A 15,487-nucleotide genomic window follows, 5' to 3' on the forward strand; every position below is an offset into this window, starting at 1 on the left:
AAAAGCTGAGTAATCAAACATGTACATCTGTTAGAAATGATTTATGTTATTCTGAAGAACACAATGGTGACCTGTCAAAAAATGAACGTTGACAGAAAACAGTGTTAACATTACATTTGTCAAACTACCAGAGACAGAAAGTGACTTCCTACCCTCTCCACTGTTTCATCCCAACCACATTCCTTTCTTGTTCCCAACTTTTTACCTCCTCCTTCAGCAGCTTTTTAACTGCGTTGGGTAGACCCTTGCATTCCACCATGTTTTGTTCCACCACACCAACCTTGGGTATCGCAGTTATTAGCCCCTACCTCAGCATTGCTCCTGCCACCCTTTTACCATCTTCCCTTTGCTCCATCATGTCTGTGTTGGGGGGCCTCAATGGAAATTTCTGATTCAACAATTGTTCCACAAATAGGATACAACTACATCTCATCCTGACAAATTGTAATTTCTGTTGTAGTAACATGTTTTCATATAGCGTAAACATGCATTTTTTATGCTAATGTTGAATCAGAATTGAAATTCATCACTGTATCATAGTTAGAACTAATTTTATCAGTTGAAAATTTGAAAGACCGACCGAATGCCATTTGAACAGAAAATAGCTCTGCAATTTTCTGTTACAAACATTTTTATAAGGGTTAACTTCACCACCTTCAAAGATAAAATTCTATTGTGAACAAGATACCTACAGAGCTGCAGCAAACTCATAAAAAGCACAATAAAACCAAAAGTGCAAAACAACAGACAGACATATTATTGACTATATGAGTGTCATGGTTTCCATTTAGTTATCACAGACTGAGTATATAGAATATATCTTTCTTTATTGATTTTGTTGTATGCCAGAATATCGTGTATTAAATATTGCATTGTAAACATGTTTTACCAAGAACACTGGCAACCAAAATATTGTGTAGGTAAGTATAGACAGGAATGTATAGAATTTCTACTCCTGACTCCACTTCTACTTACCTTAAAATATATATGTTGTCAAAACACATATACATGGAGTCAAATCCGGTAAATCTCAACTTGACTATGTATACTTACCTTCACAATATTTTCATAGTTGATAGTCTGGCTATAACATGGTTGTACGACGACAATTAATAAATAAAATTATAATAGAATTCCACTGATTTATATGTAATGTAATTGATTTTTGGTGCCTCCACTTCACAAAGCTCAGCGTTATCACAAATGGTCACTACAATGCCTTCGTTCTAACCTTGTCCTACAAGTATTGACTTTCACTATGTAGACAATGACATGGTCCGAAGTACAAGGAGTGACTTGTCGATTGATGGCTCTATACGCACCTGCCTCTAATCTTACTTCTCTTATAGTTGTAGTTCAGTAGCACGGTTTCAATGACCTCTGTATCCATCAATCTCCGCAGCCTCACTCCACTTGCTTTTGGATTACACAACGCATCCTCTTTTTACCTCCTCTCCACCTTCACCTCTCTGTGACTACACCCAAATCATCTTTTTGTTGCTCACAGTTTACACCCACACCTGTAGCACAGGCTGGGCGATTGTAAACTTGACCACTGACAAGCATATTACTATTACTTTTTCAGTTCACTGAAGAATCAATGATCATAAAAGTAACTTTATCTGTGACACTAATTATAATCATGCTAGCTCACATATTGGGAAACAGCACATTTCTTAGTGTCCGAACATGTGTATGGCTGCTTCTGTACATATATTTCTTGCAACACAATATAAACTGTTGATAACATAAGAGTGCTTCAAACATAAGTGAGTCAAACCGTGCTGTGAAAATATATGTTTTGTGCTTTACTTTGTGAACCTACTCAGCTATGTCTATGAGTATTGCATCATGGCAATCTTACTTTTACTTTTCTAATGGTTTCCAAACTCTTTCACGCAATACTATTTCTTTACATGAAAACTCTTGAGAACCACTACACCAGTCTCAAGTCCCAGTGTGTCCCTGGGCCTGATAGCACATCAAGGTCCTCTGTATCAAGCTAGTCGCGTTGCCTCTTTAGCTGGTCAACCGGGTAAAGTGTGCCGTAATGGCATATCAGGCATCTACCTACACATCCCCTTGCCCTCAGTTCTAGCTAGTCCTAGTTGTTCACCCCGCTTTTTTTATTCTGGGTGTGGGAAGCTGTCTGTATGAGTGCTGCACTGAAGAAAAAACATCTGTCCTTCCCCAAACACAAGTTGTAAACAACCTGAGGTATCTCCCTTAAGAAACTGCACCTGGCTTTGGCCCAGCGCTCAAAGAGCTCTGTTATACAGAGGCAGATCCACCAATAAATTACAAATGTCTCATAATTATGTGGCCCATCACCCTCCCAGGTACACCTGTTCTCTCAGAGTAGTGGGACAGATTGCACCTATACAACGTTGTTTTTTTTCAGTCTTCAAGAGCACCAATGACATGCCAAAAATCCTATCAATAGTTTGTATCTCTGTTGCTCTCTCAAATCACTTTACACCTTTTAATCCCATAGTTTGAAGATCATTACTCTGTTTGACAGAGTAAGCTCCCCAAGCCACTTGAAGCCTACCACAACCACTTAGACTTCATATTTGTAGACCTTGAACAATTAGCTTTTTTACCTGAAATGCCATGGAGTTTGCAACAGTCAGGAATACTCTCAGGGGCAACTTGGCTTTATAGGATCGGTGACTCCAGAGGCGATGAGCTCCAGCAGTCACACCCAGAGCACTGATTATGAAACAGACCACCGCTGTAAAAAAAATATGAAACAGAAATCAGACAAAGGCACTGTATACTCCGCTCATTTGTGTTGGCTGGTTCAACTGCTCCCACTCAATCTAGACCCTATTATGAAAATGTGAAGTTTGGGTATTCTAGCAACATGCAGAAGAAATGAGTAAAATATGCTTTACTCTATTATAGTGAAAATCCTTTCTGATTGCATGATGAAACGTCCCCTCTCGCCTACATTTGTGTTACACATCACACAACATAAGAGTGTGCTGCAGCACTGAAGCTCACGTTGTATGCATCAAAATGCTGCTTCTCAAGAGCGGAAAGTAGAACTCACAGGCACTCAGCATTTTGGCCTCTATTACAGAAGGTTAACGCAAAGGCGAAAAAAGGGCAAATCCAATTCTATTTGCCAATTTGTATCATTATGAAGGTAGCTTACAAACTCTGCCCCGTTCAATATTACTGAAAGATTTTTGTAACAGGGTAAAAATGTGAAAACTGTTGTGGAACCATAACTTGTGCAGTCAAGATTACAACTATAGATGGACTGGTCTTCAATGCTGGGTTCCAAGTAATCCCAAAGAGACATTGAGAACTAAGCTCGAGTGGTGTTTGGTCTCACTTGGAATCTCAAGGTTTTTCTGGACTGACAGCAGTTAATGAAACAACCATTTGTCCAGTCAAAGCCATCCTGAGGCCCACGGGGAAGTTATTTCACTGGCTAATGCTGCCATCTGTCAGCCTCAGCCAATGAAGGAAGGAAGCAAGGACAGCAAGTGATTCCAGTCTCTGCCAGTTCTCATATCAGCCATCCATAGTTGCTGCTTCACCTGTAATGCAGTTCCATTTGCGGCCTAGCCATTATCACTGGTTCAGAACTGGAGTCTGTAATGGTGTACTGAGTGGCCAGCCACCACTAAATCTTAGCAGCCCCAATTTAGCAGTAGGTCTGGACCTGTCATTGAGAGCGCAGTTGCTTTAGACAACATGTGACAAATTCAACACGGCAGTTTGAGTGCTGGTACATATCTATGTGTGTGTGCCTCGATATGACAAGCGATAAGTGCTTAAGCCTGGTGGACCTGACTGACATCTGGAAAGGACAGGGGTACATCATTGTATGGGCAAGAGTGACCATGCATGATCAATGGAATGCATGGCCTACAGGAGAACAACGGCAAATAATAAATATCTGGCAGAGAGGAAACAGGCACATCATGGCATGGATGGAATATGGGGTTACAAGGGCACACCTTGGAACGGCTTGCATATTGGAGGAACAGAAGCAAATAATGGCATATAGGCATATCTCGAGTACATGATGCAGATGATTGCTATTTGGTGGGGCATTGATCACAAGATGGCAATGACTGAAATATAGAAAATGAAGCCTCATATAAGTAGGAACATATAAATACACTAACAATGAAAAACTGGTATTGCGGATAAACTATGTATTTCAGGGAAATGAAACACTGATGGAGGACAGAATGGTCTTGTTCCTTACTTTAAATGAAAGCTATCATTTAGGAACAATCTGACTTTTTAGAAAAATAACAACCTGATATTCTTAATTAGACAACCAAATATTTCAACATTATATTTGACTTTCTGCTAGTATTGTGGCATATGTACCACTAAATATGGTCGCAATTATTATATGACTTGTGTAGCACGGTTTTGTGAAAAAAAATGAACTGGTGTAAAAACTGAAATATAGTTGAAGGCATACATCAACGGGATTGCTTTATGCATTTAGATAATACAAAGGAAGTTATCAGGTATGTGACATTTGCTTTTTAGCCACTGCTACTCACAAATAAACTTTGTTTAAAAAGCTCTAAGTTTTTCCACTAAAAAGAAAGAACTGTACCAGAGTCCTGCCCGTCTCTATTGTCAGATTAAGGAAGCAACGTCACATTTGTCCTCACTTTTTTGCCCCACTTTAGCACACTGTACTGCACTTTCCTCTAACTTATGCTTTTCCAAAACATCGGGAAAGGCAGAAGATATAACGTAAATATGTGGGATGTAAAACTAGAAAGACAACTGCTGTTTAGAAGTGGGCCTATTACATTTTCCCAACACCACCTTACGTTTTCCCCACTCTTCTCTGTGGACCCCAATTCCCGCAAATAATTCTCTTTTATTTATTGCAGCCCATGTCTGAGAAGCTTCTGCTGCTAAAAACGTCCCGCCCTTCACTGGCTAGGCGTGAACCATATCAATAGACCTAAAGTAAAAGAAAACACATACACTAAATATACAGGGTCAGAGATGGGCTGCTTACTTTGGCCCTCACTCCAAGTACACCTTACTTCCTATATCCTCAAACTTCCTCGCATTTCCCTAAGGTGCTTCTGTACTCTAACACACACAATAGACACAATTATTGTCCTGTCCCACCAAACCCAGGCCACACACACATATCTGCCATTTGGGGACGCTCTCTGACCCCCATTAGTTCACCAAGCAGGAGTTCTGCCCTTCTGAGAAAATATAATGTTCCCTTGACAGAGATATATTTGCCATTGGGTCCTTTCAGCCTTTTGAGATACTCCCCAGACATGGAGCCATGACCCAACATACAAATGGTTTGCTGACCTTCACCCTAAATGCATACACCTAGCAGCCTACTGTTTTACCCTCTACAACCAAGACCACAAACCTCACAGTAATTCCCATTAGGCACTATCTTATGCATCTCTTCTGTATTCTCTCACGTCCCTATGCAACCATACATGATAACTGATGACCCAAGTCTGGTCAGGGATGAAAGGGCTGCAGTGACTGGCCAAGCAGCTGCTTTATCTGTCCAATGTGATGCACGTTGACACCTGGCATTCAGTATGGTGCCCTTCAGGCATAAAGGCTATAAACCAGGAGCAGCTCATCCATTAAGACAGAGGAGTATCCCCCTCTGCCTAAAATGCCCTCCAGGGATGAATAACAAAATGGTGATAAAGTTAATTTATTACCATTTTATTTTCCATCCTGTTGTCCTGAACGGATTGTCAGGACGGTGTGGGGCCACTGCTGCTGAGTGGTAGCAGTGTGCTGTGAACAGTTTAAAGTACGCATGTCTTTTTGGCAGGCTTTCTTGCGACGGCCAGCCAGACATGCTCATTTTAAACTTCTCTAACCCAGCTGTCTTAAGACAGAGAAAGCACAAGCCTACAGTGCTCTTAAAGTCGCTGAGAGACGCCGCTCCCTCCAATCCTGGTGCTTCTCCCATGCTGTTACTAGCATGAGAGAAGCGTCAGGATTGTTTAAGGGAATTTGCTGGTGCCCAAGGAGACCAGAGCTAGGAAGACGTCAGACGACATGCAGTAAGCAAGGTAAGTGTTTTCTTCTTTTTATTTACACACACCACTCACCTTGCATGCATGCACGCACCAATACCACTTTTGCCTGCCCCCCCCCCCCCACTCTGCCTTCATGCCAGACGCTGCTGCTATAAACTCTTGCAAAGTGTAGTCTGTTTTGTGTGTTTTTATGGGCGAGCGCAAAGCGCTCCGTCCCATTCTGTGATCTCTCTTTGGGCTTTCAACCACGCCCATGTCACATCAGTCACTTACATTGGTTTGTGAGCTTGCCTTTTATAATCCGCTTGCTTTCATTTGTGAAAGGCATGCATACGTCATGCCTTTTCTGGTGTTTAGCCCACTTACACAGCACCGGTAAGCTACTAAAAACATACGAGGCCGATAAACTACTAAAAACATACGAGTCTTTGTGTTTTCAGCATGGTGTCTAGACTACTTTATCTGTTTATTTTCCACGCAGTGCGATAGCCCTGCAGTTTTTTTCTTTACACCGCTAATAGCTCTAACTCAAGCAAATGCGAGACCCGTTGCATTGAAAATGCTTGTTTCTTTTTTGTGCTTTACTATAATTGCTACAGCAAATTTAATTTTCGTCCTTTTTACTTTTTATAGCATTTGGAAAGTCACCCTAACTTTGAAGGTCTATCTAAACCAGTATCAAGAGTAAACTCATAAAAAATAGAGTTGAGTGTATTTTTACCAGAAATATATTCACAGCCAGATTAGCTGTACAAAGCAATGAAAGAAACTATATGTCACATGCACCAAGCTAGAGTAATGAATATCATATAAAAAGTATATGCACAATTGTTTACAAACTTCTCCTCAGAACAGAGGCATTGCTTTAAGTCCTTGGATATCTGTAGTTGTATCAAGCGCAAGAGATTTATTTAAGTTCTGTTTTAGGATAACAGGTTAAAAATATACATGCTTATCTACCCTCGAAATTTTACTAGGGGTAAAATGAAGCAGAAAGTGCAAATATAGTTCAACATGTGAAATTCCAGCAAGTTTCAACAAGTGCGTGGCTTGGTGAAATTTGGCAAGCAATATAGAAACTTCTAGGATTAGCTGCAAGTCAACAGCTATCACGTCGCTATGCAACCTACACATTAAGCCTTTCACAAGTTGTATCCTTTAATTTAGGTTATGATTTGAAATATTTTTCAAGGTGCGATTAACGAAACAAAGTTGTGAAATACTTTTACTACCCACACACACTGTCTACATTAAAACCGACACAAATTAGGAGTTAAAGATAGCGTTGGAATATTAAAACACTTACTCCATGCCAAGGTGACGTACATTGCTGACGGTACAAGCACACATCCATACAAAGCAGCCAGATGTAGAAATCCCATGAGTATTACATTCCTCCACACAATTATTTTAGGTGGCTTGGGACCTTCTTTTTCTCGGTAGCTGTCATCAAACATGTCATCTGTCATAACCCTCTCGACTCCCCCATCCGTGGGAACAGGTGATGCTTTTGCTGTACATGGCTCGGTAGCATGATTTCCTCTGTTGGTCATCTTAAAATCTTTCAAGTGCTGGAAGCAGAAAGGTAGAGAATAATCAAGCCATCCTTCCAGTGCAGTATGCTGAACTGGTACAAAAGAAATCACATGTTTTGTCTGTTCCTTCAATGTATACAAACAGATAGCTGTCATGCAAACTAATCATCTCCTGGCATCATAAGATTTATATGGGGGTGTATCCCTCATGCAAATAAAGAATCAGTTTGCCTCTATCACTACACTCTATTAAGAGTTGTGGGGCGTACAGACGAACAAGTCCTTATGAGGCACACTGATAGTATGCCACAAAGAGGTGGTGCACTGTCAGTGTACCCCATGAGGGAAAACCTCTGGAAAGGACTCAGATGGGTGTGGTCACAGTGCTCCTGCCTGCACGATGCTCTCTGTTCCTTCTTTAAAGTGAAGGCGAGGGTAGTCTGCACAGAGGACGTAGCCGCAGTGGTGGCTCCTACATGAGGGCGGAGGAGCGTCATCCCTCATCAGCAGTGGCAGCTGCAAAACTTTACAAGGAAACGATATATTATCGTTTCCTTGTAAAGGGACGGGGCCACAGGGGTGACGAGTGTGAGGGTAAGTGCTCAGCACTCCCCCTCAGAATTCATGTGTGTTTGGCCGGCCATCTCGGGCTGGCCAAACACACATACGCACAGGGCTTTCTCCAGCTTAGTAACAAAGTTTCTCGGCTGGAGAGAGCCTGCACAGGCTCCCAGCCAATCCTGATGCTGCTCTGAGCAGCTTAAGGATTGGCTGCAAAAATGTAAGATCTTCCCAGTGGAATTAAACATGTGCAGGTGCGATTATACAATCTTGAAGTGAAAGGACTGATGGAGAAGTTTCATTAGGGTGGTGTAGGAATCAGTAGTTGACCTTGAAATCTGAATTGAGCTGAAGGAAAACCTTGCAAGCTATATTTTGTCGTAAAGGGGTTATACTGAATTTCATTACTGGGAGGTCCCTTTTAGGATTGCTGAGGGGACTGAAACCTACTACGTTGTTAGTGCCATGGTAGTTGATCAGGCAACATGAAGAGAAAGGCAAGTTGGGCATGAATGTAGAGGTGAAAGAGAGAAGAGGGAGCAAGAAAAATATAGCAATTACATTAACAAAAGAGTTCTTTTAGAGACAAGCAGCAAGTGGTCATATTGTTCAGATCTGAGAACCAGATGCAGTGAGTAAAGGTGCAACTTGTTGGTCAGATCCACAAAATGTGTCACACATATTGGGATTAGCATTGATGGTCGAAGATGGTAAACTTTAGATTGTAACTGCAGCTTTGTGCTTAGCTGGATGTATAGGTGAGGACACAACAGTGGGTGAGGAGAGTAATGTGCTTTAGGATGTTTAAGTGCTGTGGGCCCACTAGTAGCACTGAATTTACAGGCCCTCGGTACATGTAGTACCACTTTACTAGAGACTTACAAGTAAATTCTACCATGTTTAAAGGAGAGGGCACAAGCACTTTATCACTGGTTAGCAGTGGTCAAGTGTGCAGGGTCCTAAGGCCAACAACAATGACATCTGTAAAACAGGAGGAGTGAAGGCAAAATGTTTGAGGGAAGACCACTCTAAGACTAACAAGTCTAACAAGAGCCATGCCATATGCATTTGTTTCTAATTTCCTGCTTATTATTCTTTTAGTTGAGGGGGAAGTGTTCATTCTCTGTTTTGTTCTTGCTCGCCTCACTTTCCTGTTCCTTCTTTACTCTTTTCGCAGCTAGTTCCTGATATGTGTGTGTTCTATAGCCATCACATCTTTCAGAGTTAGAATGCTGGATAATGGATGGTCTATGGATCAACTGTGTTACCAGTCTTCATCTGGATGCCGGCCCATCTTGTATGAACTGTGCTGCATCTTAATGAATTTTCAACTATTTTGAGTTCTGATACTATAACAGTATCGCAGTTTACTTCTGGGTATTCTGGTAATCAGCAATTTCAGCCGTAGCGGATGTATGACGCAACAACTAAAGGGGAGTCCCGACGCCTTTTACAACGAACCATTACAACGAAACTGGCACTATCACGCCAATTTCTATAACGAAGGCAAAAAAACACGCTGTCACATACAGAACCATAAAAAATGGTACTACGAATGCCATGTTAACGCGTTTTTTTAACGGTTAACTTTTTAACTCCAAATATTATTTACACGCCAGGTATCGTTCAAAAATAACGTGCATGCAAACATTTCCACTTCTTCACATTGGGGAAGGGTTGAAATGAGGCAATTATATTTGCCGCTTTATGGGGAATTGCACTGACTAGTGTATTCTGCCCATAAGGTGTAAATTAATTGACTTGTAGTCCTTCCTTATCATTTAGTTAAATTGCCCAAGGTTCAGAGACCGCTGGAACTGTTAGTCAGACAGTACGGGCTGTCACAAAACTGAGACATTAATCATAACAGTCACCATATTTGCATGTATGACTCGTATTTTCTTGTCAAAATGGCAGTTTGCCACACACATAATCCTGTATGAAGACGGCTTATGTCATCGATCAACAACGATAATTATTCAAGTATGTACACATATTGATGGGTATTATTTTGGAAAATACCCACACACATTAGGAACAGACTGCAAGGACAAACTGTGAATTATGTGGGAGCAGGTGTCCTTTCTTGAGGGCACTGCACATATTACTAATATTGTTTACCCAAAAAGGGAGGCGCTGAACTGCAATGGACCCTTGAAGGTTCCGAGCTCGTTTCCAAACCTTATCGACGGTCTAACTGGTAGATTGTATTGCATGATGGATATTTTATTTCACTTCCCTTCAGCTAAATCAGGGATGTCATACACCTCGAATCCGGTGAGCAGGCGAAAGAATAGCAACCGAGTGACGATTTGAGATGTAGAGGGTGATAAATAATGGATGATGTGGGAATCGGAAACCAGCTTCAGCCAAGAGAGGCCTGCATTATAAAATTATGCGTCGAACTCACTCTCGGCGCATCACAGGAGCGTGGAAAGCCCTGGAATGTGAACCTGGCCATTACCTGCATTTTATCAACACCGGAAACAGAACAAATACAAGGCACGTGCATTAGGTGTGGCGTGCATTAGGTATAACTAAAATAAAAATCGTGACGCACACCTGAGGTAAACTGCCATACTGCAGACTTGAAATTCCAAAATAGGCCACTGCCTCCCAAATGTCTGGGAGACCTGGAATATTGGGCAGAGCCCGATATGCTGCTGTTTCTGTCACAGCTTGTCGTTTTGTCCAAGACCCAAGCCCATCACAAAACCTCACCATTTCCTCCTACAGCCTTGAGCAGCCGTTTATCTTTAATGTTAATTGGAACATCTTAGCAGGCTCCACTATCCAACATGTCATAGTCATAAGAGAACACCAAACACTGAGTGCTACTGAAGACATTTGTTTTCAGAGTCCAGCATAGTGGGGAGCTATGTTCCATGAAGCCATTCATGAAGCAAGAAGGAAACTAAGGTGGTCATTATGTACATGACGGTGTGGCCCGCCAGCCGCATGGCAGGCCACACCGCCACATAAAGAACCCCATGAGGGCCGCCATCAGCAGCCCTCACTCACTGCCAGGCTGCCTACGTCAGGCAGCCTGGCAGCGGTCGGAATCATTACTCGGATAATGATTCCTCAGCCACCAGCCTTTCCCTGACGGGCTTCCCCGCCAGGGAAAGGCTGGCGGAAGGGGTGCACCGGGCACACCTGGGGGCCCCTACACTGCCCATGCACTTGGCATGGGCAGTGTAGGGGCCCCGGTGCAGTGCCCCATCGCGCAGGTAGTGATCTGCGCGACGGGTGCAGCAGCATCTGCCGCACAGAGGCATTGGCGGCGGCTCCAATGTCCCGGCCAGGCATTCCTGTGGGGCGGCGTTCTTTATGCGGACGACGGAGATCCGGGGACGCTGGCGGTCAGTAATTTGACCGCCAGCATGAACACGCGGTTTCGAACGCAGTGTTCATAATGAGGGCCTAAATTATGTGATGTCTAAATAGAGATTGAGCTTTAGGGTGATTAGGAACATAGGGCCAGATGTAGCAAAGGGTTTTACCCATTCTGTGTCTATGGGAAAATTCGTTGGTACATATGGCCCATAATGATCTATTTTAAGTTGGCTTGGAATTACAATCATAAAAGGTTAACCTGTGGAAGGTGGGCATTAATCTCTGTAATTTAAACAGAACAGGGCATTTAAAACTGGCTAGTTGTATGCAAGACTGCAGGGGGGATTCATTGAAGGGCATCAACCCAACAACCCCTGTAGTTGGTGGTCAACTTACAAGTTATAAGCCTAAGAACTGTAGTGCCCAGAGTAAGCAGAACAGAAAAGAGGTTCATTCCTACATCTAAGGATCTTCTGGACGCTAGAACGCCATAAAAACGGGTTAACCAAGAATAGTGTATCATGTTGGTGCTACCAGCACATGCTCAGTTGATGAAACTGCAGTGGGTGTTGATATTTGGAGTGATGAAGGCATAGGTTGGGAGATAAACCTATCATAGAAATTGAGGATTTTTCAATGTGCGAGGAAGGGTATATAATGGTGACATACTAAGGTGGGAGTGGCACGAATTAAATATCAATGTATTTTCAGTGCTGACTGAAAAGTGAGACAGGGCTCCTGAGTTCTACAGCTACAGGTGACACAGCTGCACTCTGTCGCAACAATGTCATAGTAGGCAGACTGATGAAAGGAGTAATGTTATTGGCAGATTTCGAAACAAAGGTGTAAAGAGAGGCCAAAATTAGAAAAAAACCTGCCCGTGATTACAATGTTAATGTGGTATATAATGTATTCTTTAAACAATAACATGTTTATTTCACGGTGCACAAGTGTGTTATAACAATGTCCTTCCTCCCTGAGCAGTGAAATTTAATATTAAACCGTCCACTGGTGTGCCATAACCTTCGTGATTACATAGTGAAATAAATAAAATATTAAATGATCGACTGCTTTACCACTGCCTCCATTCACTAAGTGCAATACATGCTGCCATTAACGTATGCGGTACCATGACACTCCAATCACTAAAAAATTGAATATACGTGAAAATGCGCAGTATTCTCTTTATCTATGCACACCTCATGGAACAGTGAACTAAACGGCACATATTGGTCATATATATGCACCCACTAGTCCCACTGCAAACGTGAAAACACTGAACCCAAAGGTACTGGCTTATATATGTTGTCAGAAAAGTGAGAGTTTTATTTTATTTTACAAGTACAATGAAACCATTTTTCACGGGATGCCTGAACAAACGCAAAAATCCACAATTCAGAAGTATGACTGTATTATCTTAAACTGTTGGTTTAATTATTGGTTGTTATAGGTTAGAATACACTCTAAACTGCAATATCAATAGTCACACACACGCACACGCACAAGGAACTAATGAGACGGTGCACATATTGTTTTTTGTGGAATACAGATGCAAATGCCGCCGTGCACTCCAATCACTGGGCAGCTGTACACTTGCATAATCGTGGTTTAATGCGCCTTACCGGTGCAAATATATGCATGCCAGGCCCTATTATTAATAATAAGAGGTAGTGCATCACGTTTACCACAATTCTATTGCAAGTTAATGCCATGCGATCCGGGTCATTCATTCATAAACATATCACAAATACGAGAACAGGTTCCTCTGCCTCTTCTGCTGGAACATGCGAGGCACACACAGTGTGTGCGCGTGAGAGAGAGAGCGCGAGAGAAAGAGGCGTCACATGGGGCCTACATGTTAAGTGGTAAACATGATGATATAAGGCACATATACATGAGAACGATTTCACCTACCTTAGAAAATGAGTCGACCAAATCCGGGAGCTAGGGATAAAATACTGTTTTTCAGTTTTTATCCCCAAGGGAGTCTATGTCCTTTTGCTCTTCACCTGTGCCTTGTGTTGGGTTCGTTCGCAGCAGTGATGGTGGGGTTTGTCCGTTGCTGCAGTGATAGTGGGGTGAGAGGCAGGACACTAAGGACGTCGCTTGCCGCGGTGCTGTTATATGCACTGCCGTTGGAGGCTGAGGATGGCTGGGCGCGTCTGGGGATGCTCCTGCCCTGCGCTGTACACTCAGCTGCGACGAGCGCCCACGGCCTCCCATTGGCTGCTCAGAATTTGGTGCCACTCGTGGCCGCCTGCCTATTGGTTAAGAGCAATCTGCTGTTGGCCGGGGAAGAACTCGCCTGCCTCCTCTGTCGAACGACGGCGTGTCCTCATCCCTGAATAACATTTCACAACGACTGTGCCGTTTTTTTTTTTTTTTTAATTTCCTCCATGTACAACTCAGCCGAGAGGCAATAACCTACAGTTACCTTTTAAAAAAACTAGGTCAACAATCACAAAAGTCCGGTCATCGCATAGGAAGACACGCAGTTGGAAATATTATCTCGCTTAACAATAAACGTTCAGTAATTATGACCACGTGCAAAAGATCCACTGTGCATGTCAGAAAAAATACCTTTCTTTCTACATACGGCGTGAAAGACTGAGATGTCGCGTCATCGAGGCAAAGTATCATAACCTCGTCACAAGGGAGGGGGCGGGGAGGGGTGGCGGTGGCCTGACGCTCACAAGCAGGCGCCATGATTCCTTGCAATGTGAAGCGTCTCCAGCTTACCGATCTTTATTTTTTTTTAATACTGTACAATACTTAGGGTTTCTTTTAAATCACCGATCGCTTCCATAAACCACCGCTATTCCGTGAAAAGCAACTGTCAACCTTCAGATCCCAAGTAACCCCTTTATGTTCAGGTACATAGTGATTGAACATTCTGAAAAATATACGTATCTGCCTAGCGGTGGCTTTCAGGTTGATGCGTATTGTTTTCATCATTTCTGAATACTTGTACGTTTCATGAAAAATGGACTATCGAGGGGATACTTGTAGTGTATATATGTACTGCATATAGTGACAGTGTTAGCTGGACAGCGAATTATCTCTCATGTTTTTTAGTCTTCCGGGCTCCGCTGCTTATTTTCTGTTCTCGGTATGCACACGGCATTTTGGCAGTCGTTTCTTTCCAGGATGTGCATCTGAGCTCGCTGTCCAAGAGCATACTAGTCAGGTGATCACCGTAGTTATAGAGCACAATGTGCATTTTGAATAGAAACTCGGTGTTCCGATGCTTGGTTACGTTTCATTTGTGTCAACGGCCGAAACAATCTTCTACAACGTTGGCTCTGCTCATGAGAAGTGAGCATCTCTAATTCGTTTAATCGTTCAGTGAATTTATACAAGTCCCTTGTCACATATTATTAACCTTCAGCTTTTGTAAACGTGATTGTAATGAATAGAGGTGTGTAGTTTTTTGTAATTCCTTTAACCTTTTCTTTTAATAGGGTCTCACCACTTTTTTTCTTTAGCATGGGAAAGTGTAAGATTGCAAACACACATCAAGACTACATTACATTATGTAACTATATTACTTCAAGTCCATCATTCCTCGTTCCAATCATAACGCTGTGAGCAGGCAATCCCCTTACCCAATCCCCATGTCTGAAACAAAATTGACGCCACCCTGGAAAGTGTATCCAGGTCACCTAAACAAAAGACATACTGTAATGTAGTCAAGCCGTGCCCTGACCACTTGGCCAGACAATGCTTTAACCAGGCGTCGAAGAGGGCATTTGATTGGAAAGAGGAATAATGGATTCAGAGTAATGGAATTACGTAAAATAATGTTGTCATGTTTAATTTATTTCCGTTTTATTATTTTTTAAAGATTGTTACAGAAGGAAAAAAAAGAAAACATACAGTTTTAATAACAGTAACAGCTCAGGATTCAAGGCATCTATTATGTCTGAATAACATTGTTACATGCAGTGTACAAGGAGTCAGAGTATTAAATCATTTTTTGTCACATGGGCTCTCATTATCCTAATTAGGCTCCTAGATCCGGGCGGCACC

The 15,487-nt window shown here is 42.3% G+C and overlaps 1 protein-coding gene across 1 annotated transcript in view; it reads right to left on the minus strand.

Annotated features, from left to right (window-relative positions):
- SCD (stearoyl-CoA desaturase) overlaps positions 1–14,067 on the minus strand; it is a 31,602-nt gene extending 17,535 nt beyond the window's left edge. Inside the window, exons 1-3 of the mRNA XM_069240366.1 lie at positions 13,373–14,067; positions 7,333–7,597; positions 2,604–2,734 (exon numbers count right to left, since the gene is read on the minus strand). Coding sequence (XP_069096467.1) covers positions 2,604–2,734; positions 7,333–7,579 — 378 coding nt within the window. The 5' untranslated portion in view covers positions 7,580–7,597; positions 13,373–14,067. The remainder of the gene's footprint in view (positions 1–2,603; positions 2,735–7,332; positions 7,598–13,372) is intronic.
- Positions 14,068–15,487: the final 1,420 nt, after the last annotated feature.

Source organism: Pleurodeles waltl, chromosome 6 (genome assembly GCF_031143425.1).
Source record: "Pleurodeles waltl isolate 20211129_DDA chromosome 6, aPleWal1.hap1.20221129, whole genome shotgun sequence".
Taxonomy (NCBI): domain Eukaryota; kingdom Metazoa; phylum Chordata; class Amphibia; order Caudata; family Salamandridae; genus Pleurodeles; species Pleurodeles waltl.